This window comes from Periophthalmus magnuspinnatus, chromosome 21 (assembly GCF_009829125.3).
Source record: "Periophthalmus magnuspinnatus isolate fPerMag1 chromosome 21, fPerMag1.2.pri, whole genome shotgun sequence".
In the NCBI taxonomy this organism is placed as follows: Eukaryota; Metazoa; Chordata; class Actinopteri; order Gobiiformes; family Gobiidae; genus Periophthalmus; species Periophthalmus magnuspinnatus.
In genome coordinates, this window is record NC_047146.1 from 18,364,967 (window position 1) to 18,380,543 (window position 15,577).

The 15,577-nt window shown below is 38.6% G+C and overlaps 2 protein-coding genes across 2 annotated transcripts in view; both read right to left on the reverse strand.

Moving 5' to 3' along the window:
• Positions 1–15: 15 nt before the first annotated feature.
• Positions 16–8,776, reverse strand: ndufv3 (NADH:ubiquinone oxidoreductase subunit V3). Its single transcript, XM_033986587.2, has 4 exons — positions 8,706–8,776; positions 7,147–7,234; positions 4,609–6,399; positions 16–579 (listed from the first exon to the last, which is right to left on the reverse strand). Exons 1-4 carry the CDS (start codon positions 8,748–8,750, stop codon positions 413–415), a joined length of 2,091 nt encoding a protein of 696 aa, XP_033842478.1. The 5' UTR covers positions 8,751–8,776; the 3' UTR covers positions 16–412.
• Positions 8,777–9,594: 818 nt separating this feature from the next.
• Positions 9,595–15,577, reverse strand: part of sestd1 (SEC14 and spectrin domains 1) — a 32,131-nt gene continuing 26,148 nt past the window's right edge. The window contains exons 17-19 of the mRNA XM_033986585.2: positions 14,720–14,911; positions 13,884–13,987; positions 9,595–12,432 (exon numbers count right to left, since the gene is read on the reverse strand). Coding sequence (XP_033842476.1) covers positions 12,153–12,432; positions 13,884–13,987; positions 14,720–14,911 — 576 coding nt within the window. The 3' untranslated portion in view covers positions 9,595–12,152. The remainder of the gene's footprint in view (positions 12,433–13,883; positions 13,988–14,719; positions 14,912–15,577) is intronic.

The following is a 15,577-nucleotide window of genomic DNA, read 5'->3' on the forward strand; positions in this document are numbered from 1 at the left end:
GCCCAAGAACAAAAATTTTAACTTTTCTTCTCCACTTTATTGTCATAACAGTTCTCCAAAACATTAAATTATACAATTTGGACAATACTGTGAAATGCTTTCTCTCATTCTGATGCTATTTTACACAAGCCAACTCCAAAAATTGTATGAAATTTTACATGTTCAGTTCTTAGTCATGCGCAAGTCTAGCTTTTTATATTGGAACAAAGGGCCTAGTTTTATTGATTTACCCACATATTTTAAAATCAGTTAACCAGTGTACTTGCTCACACCACTTCAACATAACATGTTCTTTTAAGCGCACAAAATCCAAATTTTATCTCCAGAACGATTGAACTTCTAGATTTATTAGCTCAGTGCACATCCACATAGTATTTTTAGGTAAATATCTGTTGTTTAAAAGGTGCAGTGTCTAGTGCCTGGGGGAGGGGCGTCCAGAGGAGGGCTGGGGCAGTCTGTACTTGGCCATCTCCAAGTCGTAGTCAGCAAAGGTGAACGGCGTGTAGCTGTGGTGATCATAATTCTTGTATGTAGTGTTATCAAATGGTTCCTCTGGTTCCACTGGAGGAGCTGCGGCTTCTGAACGAAAAGGAAACAATGTGGATTAAAAACACAATATAGAAGGAGTGTACAGTGCTTTGGCAGATATGGTGAAATGAATGTTATGTGTCAAATCAGAGCAGGACTGCCTCAAAAAGACACGAGAATGAGCCTCTGAACAGGTTTGAGTCAGGGGTGGAATTTTAAGGAGAGCCTTGATAAAAGAATTAATGCATTGATAAAAGAAAATTTAATAATCACTTCATCTGACAAAATGATCATTTCAAGAAACAAAACTTCAACTTCAACATTTCTCAATTCAATCTAATTTAGCCTTTTTGATAGTATTAAAGTTTTTTGTTTTTTTCTCATCTTTCGTATTTATTTATTTGTCTCCCTTTTTCCCCCCAATGCATTTCAATCAAGCCATAGCAATTTGTTTTTTTTTAAGGTGCATGATGTAACTTTTCCAGTGCATGGTCCATCTGCTTGTCTACACAAAGATGTTAAGGTATTAGGCTGATCTATCTGTGGAGATGAGGTACCTGGCCAAGTTACAGGTAGTTATAGGTACAGGTGGAGAGGTAACCCCGCTTAATGTATTTTTTCAGCAATAAAAACACCTATAATAGAATAAATACATGATAAAATACATTACTTTGAAACAATCCAGGCAGAGCAATAACACCTCCACCTTACAGACTGCCCCTCTGTCACCCTCTCAGATGGGTCTATAATTTTGTCCAGAGCGTGGTAAATTATCAGGGTTGAGCAGGTATCAATACTAAAAAAATCCCATTCACAGGACAGTTTTATAATGGTCTTAAACTGTATCGGAACATATATAAGACACACAGACTAGTATACACCCATGGACCACTATGAAACCTACCTGGATGAGTGATTACACCGATAAGACCACATGGTAGCATATAAAGTAAGTACTACCATTTAATGCCAAAAAATGTTGTTGAAATTTTACTATCGTAACAAAACTAGCCTTGTGGTAAAAGCACTGTCTAAACACACTATTGCTCATTAATTAACAAGTGTATCTACGCAATGAAAGCATGGTCTGTAGTGAAGTCTGTTCATCCATGTTCTCTCGCTTCTTGCTCTAATCTCATCTATTCCTGGCTCTTCTTCCTCCACTCCACCCTGCTCACACCTGTGTCAGAGGCTGTCTCTCGGTCACTGCAGTTCCAGAGTGGATGCTAAAAGTGAAAAGGTGGCAGTACATTATCATAAGTTCACACATGAACAAAGGCGGTTGTCAGGGAGGTGCTTCCTTAACGACGGCCAGACACTTGACCCCCCGCCGAGCCAGAGACGCCACGGTGTGAACGGGCTGGGGCCGAGGACTCACATACAGTCTCCACAACACACTGGAACTCTATGCTCCATATTCATTGTGTTTGTGAGGTTTCAGGAGTAGTATAAGACCACATGAAAATATCAATGGTGGTGCACCATTTGTCTCAGTGGAGACATCATTGCTTTAACTGCAATGTTCCACAGCATGGCATTAGACCTTATCTTGCAGTTATTCAATTATATAGTTTTTATTGCTTAAAATACCTCGAAAAATACCTTAAACCATATTTTCTTACAGTGAGTGAGGTTGCCTTTTCACAAATCGGACCTGTCTATTTCCAAGGAGACAAGCATATGTCACAGCCAACTTTGTAACTTGGTTACAAGTTTAATACCATACTGTGAAACCATACTGTGTTTCCAATCATGCAAAGCAATTAGATCTTCGCTGAGACAATCAGATGCAACAAAAGTTATAGTGCACCTTTGAAAAATTCTAAATTGTTATTACATAGCAATCAAGCCTCTTCCTTAGTATTGGCATTTACTTAAATTAACAGTATTCTAGTATAGTATAGTATCAATTTCACATATAAATTAAGAGGAGCAGGAATTTCTCACACTGGTTTCATATAAAAACACATCCTGCCAAAACATGGACACACAATTCCAGTGTGGTTCTGGAGACTGTTCATCCAGAACAAATCAGCCACAGAAACAACTGATTATCCCTCTTTCAACCTGATGAAACCCCTTTAACATGCTCCAACCATGACGTTAACATTACCATGAACCTTACACATGTACAATCTGCAACACAGGCAATCATTGTTTACAGACAGAGAACTCCAAGTGAGAAAGGGACGTTATTTCTACAGAAAGAAGGGAAGAGAAGTCGTAGTTTCGAAGCAGGATTCACCAGTTGGTCGGTGAAGTGTGGAGACAGGAACCAAAAGGCCAATCTACAAATTTATGGTTTTAAATGCGGTAAACAAATGTGATTTTTCAGATGTGTAATCCTGCTTCGCGAGTTAAACCCAGGCTTTTTTGGTCACCATCTGGTCCGGACGGGACTGTAATATGTGCACTTTTAACATTAGCCTTAACATTAACATTACATGGCACAAAAAAGTCAGTATACTGTAGATATCCTGGAATTCAAAAGAGTCAAATGTTATAGATAAAACAGGTTATAAAAGCAATGAAGCCAATAGAGAAATGACTATAAATAGAGAAATGACTATAAATAAATATATACTGGTGGTGTGGGTCAAATTATATGAACACTTGGGCTTACCTTTATTCAAATTCAAGTTTTTGCTAAAGTTGAAGATTTATATTTATGATTGAATACACACAAAAGACAAAAAAATAAAAACTATAATCATAATTAATGAGTAACACATTTGCTGGATGTAAATAAGCAAATAATTATCATACATTTCTTTGTCCTTTTCTTGTGCAAGGACTCCCTCTGCTGGTGACAAAGCTCTGAACTATGTCTATGTAAAACCTGAATTTGAATTGAGTAAGCCCAAAAGATGTAGAGACGACCAACACTGACCAGATAAGGATGAACTGCAAGGCATAGCGAGGGTTTAAAACAATGGACATTTATGCAACTGAAAAACAGAAAGCCTACAAGCGGGATGATATGCAGAGAAGCGATTAAGCCAGATGATAAGAGCAGGGCACACAAATGAGAGCAGCCAAATCTAGCGCAAATCTGGAGCAAAAGCACAAACAATGGCAGATTGAGGAATCATAGGACCAGGTCATGCAGGTTAAACGCATTTGTTAAATATGGGAAAGGATTTAGGGGCAATTTCACACCTGAAGCCATTTTGTGCCTGAAATCAAAACTGAGACACATTTTAGAACCAAGGAAATATAAAACATCTCACAGCACATCAAGAAGATATATAGAGCATAGGCTATTTTTCCCTATGTTTCACTTATATAATATAATAAAAATAAAGTGCCTGTTATGGCTACATGCATTTATGACTACATTCCTATGTTAAAAATCTGGTAAAGATTTATAAGAAATGTAAAATAAATATATTCGATGGGAGTATTCATATGAATACAAATATTTGTGTTTAAAATATTAAACTGATATTCAAGTGGAACATTTGTCCACAGAGCTTTTGAAATTTTGTAATGGCATGATGAACCAATTTGATTTAATTACCAGCATGCTGGTTAAATTGTGTTTTTGTTTTACAATCGGGGCAAGATATGAGAAAATAACCATTCAATAACTCCTGATCAAAAGAGACAATTCCAACAAGGTGAGAACGGCATTTTGACATAGTTTATGTGTGGTTCAGTTCACTTCACAATTTTGTATTTATTTTATTTGATTTGATTTGATTTGATTTTAGTAGCTGTGCTTGTTGGAGCAACTGCTTTTCTATAGGTTTAACTTACCAGCACTTTACCGTTGTTTTGTTCAAACTAAATGTAATCACATGATAATTTTTCATGTGTCTGCAAAAACTTGTCATAGTCCCATCCCTGATAAGAATATTTTTTGCACTGAAATTACTACCTTCGCCTGTAACCAATGCTTCATTTCAGGTGTGAAATTGGCCCAGAGACACAATGAAAGTGGATGCAGCATGAGCTAGAATGAGTGGCATGGGTTAACACCTCTGCGCTCCACAGAGAGAAGTGTTTCGTGCGAAGGGGATTGTAAAAAGAGGCAACGTGTTTTGACTGCTTTTCAAAGGGGGAGTTTAGAGTGTGTACCCTCAGACGCTTCGGCCGCAGCCAACTCCTCCTCGGCTTTGGCCTCCACAGCCGGAGCAGGGTCCACCAGCTCCTCCACGCTGGCCTCCGCAGAAGCACTAATGGGGATTTCGATTGGTTCTACTGGGGTTTCTACAGGTGCTTTAGCTTCTTCTGGGGCTGATGCAAGAGGTTCTACAACTTCCTGTGCTGGTTCAACTACTTCCTGTGCTGGTTCAACTACTTCCTGTGCTGGTTCAACAACTTCTTGTGCCAATTCAACAACTTCTGGGGTGGGTTCTGTTGTTTCTGGGGTTGTTTCTATGACATCTTGGGCTGTTGGAGCAACATCTTGGGTTGACACAACTACTTCTGGGGGAGTCCCAACTATCTCTTGTGTCGATTCAACAACTTCTGGGGCAACATCTACAACTTCTTGAGCCAATTCAGAAACTTCTTCACTTGGCTTGGCAACTTCTACCGCTACAACTTCTGGAGCAGATAATTCAACCTCAGGAGCTGAATCAACAAGTTCTTCAGTTGGTACAACCACCTCAGGAGCCTTTTCGACTACTTCCTGGGCAGCTGCAAGAACTTCCGGGGCCTGTTCTGCACCTTCCTGCACTAACTTAGCATCTTCCACAACCTCTGGAGGGGTTTCTACAGCTCCACTGGCTTCAGTTAGTGCCGCATCAAGACAAACTTCCCTTGGGCTTTCCACCTTCTCTTCAATGATGGGGTCTTCAACAATGTGTGGTTCTGTAGCAGCAGCCACTGGTTCACCAACAGAAGCTTCAGCTGTGGTCAGAATCTCAGGGGCAGGATCCACCAAATCTTCAGCCTCTATTTTGATACTCTCAGGACTAGCTTTAGGAGCCACGTCCACCATCACATCTTCCTTCACTTCAGGGGCTTGTGTTTTGATGTCTGGTTTCTCATCTTCTGTGTCTGAATCCGAGTCAGAGTCAGAATCAGAATCGCTTGAGGATGACGAAGAGGATGCATCAACCGGAGCTCCACCGGACTCCGAGGAATCCGATTTGACACCGCTTTCTGAGGTAGTGACCAATACCGGAGTGTCATCTTCAGCTTTAGGTTCAGCTGTAAGCTCAGCTGTAGCTTCAGTTGTAGCTTCGGCTGTAGCTTCGGCGGTAGCTTCGGCTGTAGCTTCGGCTGTAGCTTCGGCTGTAGCTTCGGCTGTAGCTTCGGCAATGATTGGCTCTTGAGTTTCTGGAATCACGGGGGCAGAGTCAACAAGTTCTTCCACACTTGCACTAACCACAGGTTCTGCTTCAGCAGTTTCAGCACTTTGGGCTTGTATGGTTTCAGTAGCTGCTGTGGGTTCTTCTGGGGAGACCGCGGCAACTTCAGCTGCTACAACAACTGATTCTGGACCAGCGGTTTCTGAAACGACAGGAGCCGAATCAACCAGCTCCTCCACTGGTGCCTCTGATGGAGTAGCTTCAGTTCCCTCTGCAGACACAGCAACTTCTGGAGCTGCAAGGACCTGCTCCTGATTTGAAATTTCTGCTAGTGCCTCAACATTTGCACTTGGAGCAGGTTCGGTTGGTTCTGAGGTAGATTCAGCTGAGCCAGTTTGTTCAATCTCTGGAGCTGTAATAACAGGCTCTGGAGAAGGGCTTTCTGTCTGAGGTTCTGTGGTTATTTCAGGGTTAGCTGTAGATGTAACTACAGATTCTGCTGCTGCAACTAAAGGCTGTTGTGAGTAAAGTCCAGGGTCTATGAGTTTAACTGGAAAGGCAACGGAGGTCTTGTAGGAGAGAAGAGCTGCTCGCTCATCTGGAGCTTCTGCTGCTGAGGAAACAGTCATAAAGTGTTAGGGCTGCACATACAGATCGACATTCAATGTATTCTCAACAGAAGAATGGAAGATGCAGCTGCCATTAAAAATACAGACAGGAGTTGTTTATACTTTTTATGGAAATAAAAATCTGCTGCATTTTCTAGTCAACTTAAAATACAGGTACAGAAACAGAAGATTGACTGCATTCAAAATGTGTTATTTTGATTGTCATAATGATGGTCATAAATATTCAAATTTTTAATTTAATGAATGCGTAAGGTGCAGGTTTACAAGACATTGCTTTTATATTTTGTGTTTTTAAAAAAATACTGCAATCTACTGTTGAGAAAACATTTGAGTCTAGCAGGAGCTACAATTTGCAAATTGAAAATACAAAAAGATTCTTAAAGTGTATGTAAATCATTAAAAGAAGTCTGGATGAAATCAACAATCCTGGGTCGCTTTGCTCCAGCTGTGCCAATCTAGTACCAGATATTTTCATCAATTTTAATATGAGGTAGCATTAAACATAATAAATATACATTAAACACACTGTTGGTAAATGGAATTAAAAAGCACAATTTTAATACAGACTATAACTGTTGTTAACACTAAAAAAAGATTCAAACATGATAATAAAAGAATTATGTTTATGGTGAAATTGAGAGAAAATGATTACACAACACACAAAAGGTCATATGCTTATATGTATAAAACGCAGTATTCCTTCAGTTATTAAAATATGTGGGTCTTACTCTTGGCCTCGGCAGGTTCTTTGGCCCCAGTACACAGTCTGGCAACAGGACGACTCCTCAGAGCACACAGGCTCTCCAGCTGGAGACACTGTAACAGAAACAGTGAAAACATTATTCAAATTTCCACATGTTTTTGTAATCATGGAAAGTAGCTGAAAACCAACTATAATTTCTTCTTCTTTAGATGTTAGTGTGTTGAAATCTTGAAATACGGTGATACTCATGTTTGGTATTGAAATCACAATTTGAATGGACACAATTAGGAAATTGCAAAGTCTGCAGTTTTTTTAAGTACTGTAATGTCAGATACAAGCAACACAATGTTCTGTATAAAACTGCTATCCCTGTAGTTTAGATCTATATCAACATGTTCTGAAATGTGATTCTTTTCATGCTTAAAATGTGAACTTTGAACAGAATCCTATTAATAAAACATACATGTCATATATATATATATATATAAAAAATGTGATTTCCAGATTTTATTTTTTTTTTAAGATTGTCTAGATTGTCTCTCACAGTGGACATGCAACATGTACCTAAGATGAAAATTTCAAGTGGGAGAACTTGCAAAATCACTGAGTGTTCAAATACTTATTTGCCTCACTGTGTGTGTGGGTGGGGGTGGGTGTGTGTGGGTGTGTGTGTATGTGGGTGTGTGTGGGTGTGTGTGGGGGGGTGTATGTATGTATGTATGTATGTATGTATGTTATATATATATATATATACACACACACACATACACACACATACTGTTTTAATTATTAAAATGGGTGCATTTCATAGTTTTTGCAGGAAGTGATTTAACAATGCAATACGATTGTTTCAGTTCTTAAAAATAGAGATACATCATCAATATCATGCGCAATATATCAATTATAACATGTATTGCAAAATTGTGATATTATTGGATCGAATTGTGAGGGACCCTGTGATCGACCAAGTACATTTTTTACAGTGTATGAATGCTATAGAGAGAGTAGTTTAAACCTCCTTTAAACTATTTATATATGAATATTAGGCATTTATTTTATGTAGAAAAAATACCTGCAATAATACATAATCCTGGAAACGTCCACATTTAATTATCATAACAAAAGAAACATAAAAAAATATAATAGAGCTGTGTTCACTGACAATGGCGATAAGTCTTCTGATTCTGATAAAAGGTGAAAGCTGTATTTTGATTTTAACCGAGTACGTTGTGACGTCAGAATAACCTTTGAGTAGACCTGCTGGTAACATTTGAATGGATATTTCATTAGTTTACTGGTGACTTGAATGCTGTATCTAAGATAAATCTAATTTAACTTAAATTAACAAAGACAAAAAAAATAAAAAATGATATCTTTCCACTCGTTGGTTTGAATGTTTGGAGCGTCTTCAGTTCAGGAAGTGTGTGTCCTTTAAATTTAGTGAAATATGCGCTTTACTTGGTTGTTTAAATGCATTCATTATTTACATTTTTCAAATATTTTACTTTCATTGCCCTTTCCCCTTCTTTTGCAGAAGAATAATGCTCATGTTAAGCTGCGTTAATCCGTTTGTGAGGCTTTTACCTTGAGAGAAGCTACTCGCCCTATCCGAAGCAGAGAGGTCGCCATCTTGAGTTCCTGTTTCTATTATGGTCCGACCGCAAACGAAACGAGGTTTAAATAAAAGTTCCGCCTTGCCCAACTGATCCTGCTGCTGCTCGTGTATGTTTGGATTATTATTATTATTATTATTATTATTATTATTATTATTATTATTATTATTATTATTATTATTGTCTCCGCATATACAAAAAAACTAAAAAAATAAAACAACAATTAACAAGTTTCTAATTATTGAATTTTTTCCCATCACACTTAAAAGTTTAAAAACTGTCCGGGCCAAGGAGAGCCTCAAGAAAACGCGCACCAGAGCGCACGCGTCTAACACACGCGCACAACGTGCTGCTCAGGACGCGCTTTGCGCGTACAGTGGGTCCTCCCCATTCACTTTAATGCACTCTAAAAATACATGTCAAAGACGCATTATAAAAAAAAAAAACAACAACTAATGGATAATATGAATAATAAAGGCGGCAATTTTGCTGCACGTCAAATCATCCATCATGAAGGCCATCTAGGTCCGCGTTGGCCTTCACGCACAGAGCGCCCTCTGGTGAGGTACATGCTATTGCATCGCATTTTGGTGAAGCAAAGGTTTCCAAGGTTTCAAATGAAGCAAAGCCTTATAGAAAAAACGCTTAAAATGACACTTTGACTATTGTGGAACATACTGTGAGATAATTTGCTAACATATTTGTCTATACTGTAGGCAAGGATTTAATGTTAAGTAATCTAGCAGGCTTGGATTTGTTATAATTTTAAGATACTTACAAGTTCCACATTGCCAGTTTGACACCATTAACATGCTGCATGTTACATATTGCTTCATAATTGACACACAATTTTCCACAAGTCATTGGCACCAAATGTTTTTATTAGCACAAAGGAACAATCAAAGGCTAGAAGCAGACAGAGAGGCACACACAGGATTCAGTTTAGCACCAGCGAAACATGAGACTTTAGTTTAAAAAATGACTTTTTGCGCCTCCATATTTGAAAATTCAGTTGTTCCCTTCGACTTCGGTAACACGTTGCATGCACATGGGGAAAAGGGAATGTTGGTCTATTGGAATAGTCTAAGTATTACAAAGCAGAAATATCACAAGTCCAGTAACAGTCCAGGCTTGATTAGGCTTTTTTCCAGATGGCTGATGGGAAATGTAGTGTTCAGTCTTTTAGTGCAGAGGTTTTGTAGTTTAGAACCACAAACTCGCTGTAGCTTTGAGCTCATAGGGTCATAAATGAGGCTCTGGGGCTGGCAGGCTACATCCAAAGCAGATATTATTAAACCTTTAACCAACATCTTTTTTTTACTTTTTCTCATACGTGTTTTAAGCTGCACATGATAGGATATGATAGATATTCAGTGTGGTAGATTCAAGTGGTAGAGACAATTAAAAACTCAACAAATTAGGGCTGTGAAATTGATTGAATTTTAATCAAGATCAAGATTCAGTCATGACTAATGGCCAATGATCAGCTTGTCGTCAGTGGAGAGGTCTACAACTCATCCTCTGTTCTTCCAAATTCAGTGCATGTTTTTACTGACAAATTTGACTTTTTTGTTTAAAATGATTACTTAAGTGACAATTAACTATTTCGTTTAGGTTCAGAAAATGAATACTGTCATCAATGTTTAAATATAAAAAATTATAAAATAAAAAATTGTAATGGATCAATATGATGAAAAAACATTTTACTTTTTTCCCATTGTATCACACAGCCCTTATTCAAATACATTTAAATATGTGTAAAATGATTGAAACAAAAGTTCAGTTAAAATGAGCCCTTGTCTGATTTCCTCTGTGTATCCAATGACAACAGTCTAACAGAAGTACTCCTTTAGACACACTTTTGGTTGAACTCCACATGGTAGATGCTAGAGTAGATTGATGTGAGCCGTTTAAGGACATTTTGGCTGAGTGGCTCAAACAAGGTTTCACCCAAATTTTTAAAAACACTAAAGTACTTGTTTGATAAAATACTTTCTTTGAATGCTCTAAGATATTTGAATAAAGGATTCATACATTATTATTCTCAGGAGACTTTAATAAGAGGTCAGAGTCCTGCTTAGTCCCAGTCTTAGTGTGAGCTATTATTTTTCAGTTTTATACTCATCTAGCAAGGCAATAAGCAGACTGATTGTCCGTAGTGAAAGCAATGTATAAAATGATTTAGTGATGTAACAAATTGCAACCGTGTAACCCAAAACATGCACAATAGGTCAAATCCTCCAGCTAAGGCAGTCCAGACCAAAATCAAAATCTGGAGGTCTTGCTGCTCCTGACAGGTTTAAACCAGAGGCATTGAAGGATGGGTCAAATGCAGGGGACACAATTCCCTATGGTGACGATAAAGTGTACCATAAAGAGGGAGTATTTTACTTCAATGGGGTATTAACTGCTAACACCTAACATATTTAGATCACCTTTTATTGTTTTGAAAATGCTGTATTCGCTGAAAACAACATATTGACATGTTTTATATGTTTCACTCTCGTTTTTGACGCGCTGACTTGCTCCCTGCCCAAAGCCATTCCCCCCGTGCATCCCGCCAATGAAGCTACTGCATCGCATCAGGTTGGTGAAATTGCTGTGTACAGTTTTGTTTTCTGTTTTTGTACATTTAGGGAGAATTGCATAGATGCCGTGGCTTGTGGGCTGAGCATTGGACAGAATCTAAAATCTAGAAACGAGCCATGACGGGGATTTGAGTAATTTAGCAATCTTTCCCAGGTCCTACTCAAATATGTATGTATCACAGCAAAACCCTCTTTATGCATGTTTTTGATGAGAAAACAACATTATAACATGGTAGAAAGCTCAAAAAATATATTTTGCATAATACCCCCTCTTAACATTATTACAGTAGAGACACACTGACTCACCCAACAGCATTATCATATAGCACATAGCAAATTTGGGAATATAAAATCCACTAGACTGGCTTTGTGTTTGATTATTACAAAAAAGTTGATATTGCAAGATAAAGAACTTTTTCTTTCACTTTGCTTAGAATGTTCCACAGTATGGCATTAAACTCATCTATCTAGAATTAATTTAATCCCAAAAGTTTTATTGGTCAAAAATACTTTGGAAAAACATGCATTCTTACTGTGAGCGGGGTCGCCTCTCCACAGATCTGACCTGTAATCACTGACTTTCTCCATGGAGACTATCTTGACTGTGGATCTTTTTAGACAATGCATTAACATCTCCATGGAGACAAGCAGGTGGCAGAGTCTCCATCAGAAAAAGTTACATAGTGCACCTTTCACGCATATGTTAGTTGAAATGTTGGGACATGTAGCAAAATGTAGCAAGCCCCTGGATGAGCCCCTGGATGTAGCCTCCGTAGACCCCAGATCTCCATAATCATGGTTAAAGTTTGTTTTTATATTATAATCTGAGTTCAACAGTCCTGTTCGTCTCTGTGCAGCTCCTCATCCTCCTCTTCCTCCCCTTCGTCTCGCTCGTTCAGCTCCTCTCCAATCACGTCCAGTTTAGAGTCCTGTCTCTTCAAAAGCCCCGCCTCTTCCTCCTCATGGCCCTCCCCTTCCTCCTCCTCGTTATGGTAACCGATGCCCGCCGCCTGCAGTTGTAACCGCCGCTCCTCCACCAGCAGGAGACGCTCTCTGACGCCTTCAGCTGCTACCGCTGTGTCGCTGGGGCTGCCAAAGAAATGCTCGCTCCTGGAGAATAAAACAGTTTAAAAGTTATATATACTCAGACTAGGGATGCACATTATAATCGCAATGTCGAAAATAAATATATTGCTACAACAGAAAGTCCTTCATTTTACAGAAAAGTACTGTTTTTGGACAGTAAAATACATTTTCACATTTTACAGTAAACTCAGATTGGCCTTGGTTTAATCTCTTAAATTTTTATTTTGACACCGTTTGACTAATAAAAAATAAAAATAAATAAATAAATTACTGAACTTACTGTGCCAAAAAGTGCAAGATGGATTTTGGATTGACCGTAGACATACATATATTATTACAAAACAAACTTTAACTGAATATAACAATCTGAACTGGATCAAAAGAATACCAAAATTCTAATTGTCTGTACACATTTTTTTATCCAAAGGTGCGTATGTTCAAGATTATCAAAATTGTTGTTGATTTGTTGTTAAAACTGTTGTCAAAATTAGAAGTTCACAAATTTTAGAAAACAATAAAAAAAACAAAAAAAACTGCTAAGGTTACACAGTGTATATTATAGTTTTTTCTGGATAACATATAACAATATTTTGGCTTTATGTTGGTGGCAGAGTTACTTGACAGTCCCAGTACAAAAAAAATACATTTTTACATGCAGTGGTCATATGTATGAAAGTTAAACAATTTCATGTGGATAAGCCCAGTAAATACAGGGATATTAACCATAAAACAGGTCAACACATCTACAATTGACTGAGAAAATCAACAGTTAGTTGATTTTAACTTAAATAATTTTTTCGCAAAAGCTTTAGAAAGTATTGCCATTATTTAACCGCAAAGATGTGATGAAAAGTTGAAAAGACTTTAAGATATAAGATTGAGATTGACAAGTTTGTGAAGCCGATCCAAAGAAGTAATGATAAGATTCAATATTTGAGGATCATGAGGACATTTCTTTTAAAAACAGGAAAGTCATAGTCACAGGTTTTAGCTATCTGATACATAATATTTTGTTTTGTAATGGCCTCTTTAACTCCCCTCTAAAACAGTTTTTTTTTTTTTGGCTAAGATCTGTACCTCACTATCTTCAAAGGAGTGTTTAGTGGCTTTGAGAATGAGTTGTACAGCAGATTGGGGTCCCGAGCTGCTCTCACAATGGTGTTGGTACATTCTCCTATGTGTCTGTTTAGTTTCTCCAGTATAAGCTCACTGCACTCTTCACTACACTGAATGAAGTAGAGCACATTGCTTTGTTTGTGGCTCCAGGTTTTGTCCTTCGGGTAAACCAGTTCTGTCTTAAAGTTTCTTGTCTCTCTTATATTCATGGGTTTTAGCCACCTTTAGCTACATAATATTTTGTTTTTTAATTGTTAATTCCTATGGCAACAGTCCTAACTTCTGAAGCCCACAGAAAGATCATCAAATTCTCAAAGGTGAGGACAACCTAGGACACAGTAAATGTATGTGGTGATTACCCATCGGGGAAGATGACCGGCAGAGTGAGTCTGTCCAGGAGAGCCTTGCCTGAAGAGTCTACGTCATCCAGAGCAGCTGGGTCCACACACACCTCCTGCAACACCTGCACACAGCATGCACACAGCATGCACACAAATATTCACTATGTGTACTTCTTAAAAGTCATGTCCAAACTAGGCAAGTCACAATAGTGCCAAGGTCATCCATCTGAAACAGATTTCTGCTCTTTTTATTTAAAAAGTCTAAAATTATTAAAATTATACTGTACTATTCAACTTTAGAGACATCACATCTTGGAGCTATGATTATTGTGTGAAAAAAAACAGTGATTTCGAATTATTCACAATTATCACAGCCATGACCAAAAAATAGTGAAATCCTTAATTCACTTTCATTCACATTGTCTAATAGATCTGTCCCTCCAGTATGTAAGACACTTTAGGAGCATCCTTTGGAGAATGCATTTCTTATTACAAATACCTGACTGCAGGGGCAGAGTTTGAAGTGTGGATACCTGTTAGTTCAATCACATTATTCCTCATATATCCAGACTCCACCCCTCCTCCCTCCTCACCCTTTTCTTTAGTCCTCCAGGTATTGCCCAGTTTAGCAGCTGTATTTGAAATGTGGTAGTGAGCGGAGTTTACATGCTTAGTCTCATCTCAAATCTAATTGCAATCCAGAGTCTTAATTTTCACATTCTTGCGAAATTGTTCACAGATCAAACATCAACATTTTCTTCTCATCTAGTCCTAATAGAGAAACTAGCACAATGAATGAATGAACACCCCACATAATGCATATACTCCATGAAAGGTCCTGTGAGTGTACTGACCCTCTCTGCTGCGGTGTGGAAGTCCAGGGCCAGCTCGAGCCGCGCCTGCCTCTGGTCGGCGCTTACGCTGAACTGCTTCCACACACGGTTGAGCCTGGGCAGAGTGTCCCCCGAGGAGCGGGTGGTGCAGCGGAGAGACTGGCACAGCACCACCGTGGCCTGGAGCAGCTGGCGACCGTAGTCATATGTGCTCTGAGGAGAAAGCACAAGAGTCACAGGTAATATTTACGTTGCTTTAAAGAAGACGCATTTTGGGACGTACACTGACTTCCTGTTCAAAACACCTCTTCAGAGTGGCATTTCATAGTAGCAAGCAGTGGATTTTCATTTATTTGTTTTTACTGTTGAAAAATGGCTATAAATATTACGTAGCCACAGATGAGAGACCACTGGGAATACAAGTTGCCACAGTGGGGTGCCAGGGAGAAACACAGTCGTTGTGTCCTTAAACAAGACACTTCAACCTAAACATTCTTTGGGCAGTCTGCATTCTCTGTCCAGGGCGCCAAGCTCTGGAACTCCTTAAGCCCTGAGCTGAAACTGAACCTAGACTGGTCCACCAGTGGGATATTATCATATAATCCTGTGTCTTTTTGCCTTTTGTAAAACCCTTTTAGGGGAGGACACTGCAAATTAGCCTTGACTATAAACTTTGTAGTATGTAACATATCTAATGTACATACGTATACCTAAGAAATAAATAAAAAAACACACACACACACATTGCCTAGTATGAATGTGGAGTGTGCATGAGTGTTGATGATTGTCGGAGGCAGAGATTCCGTGACTCTTCCTGCATTCTCCTCACTTCCATCCCTCTGTCCCAGGACAGATGTGGCTTCCATAGTAACTTATCAC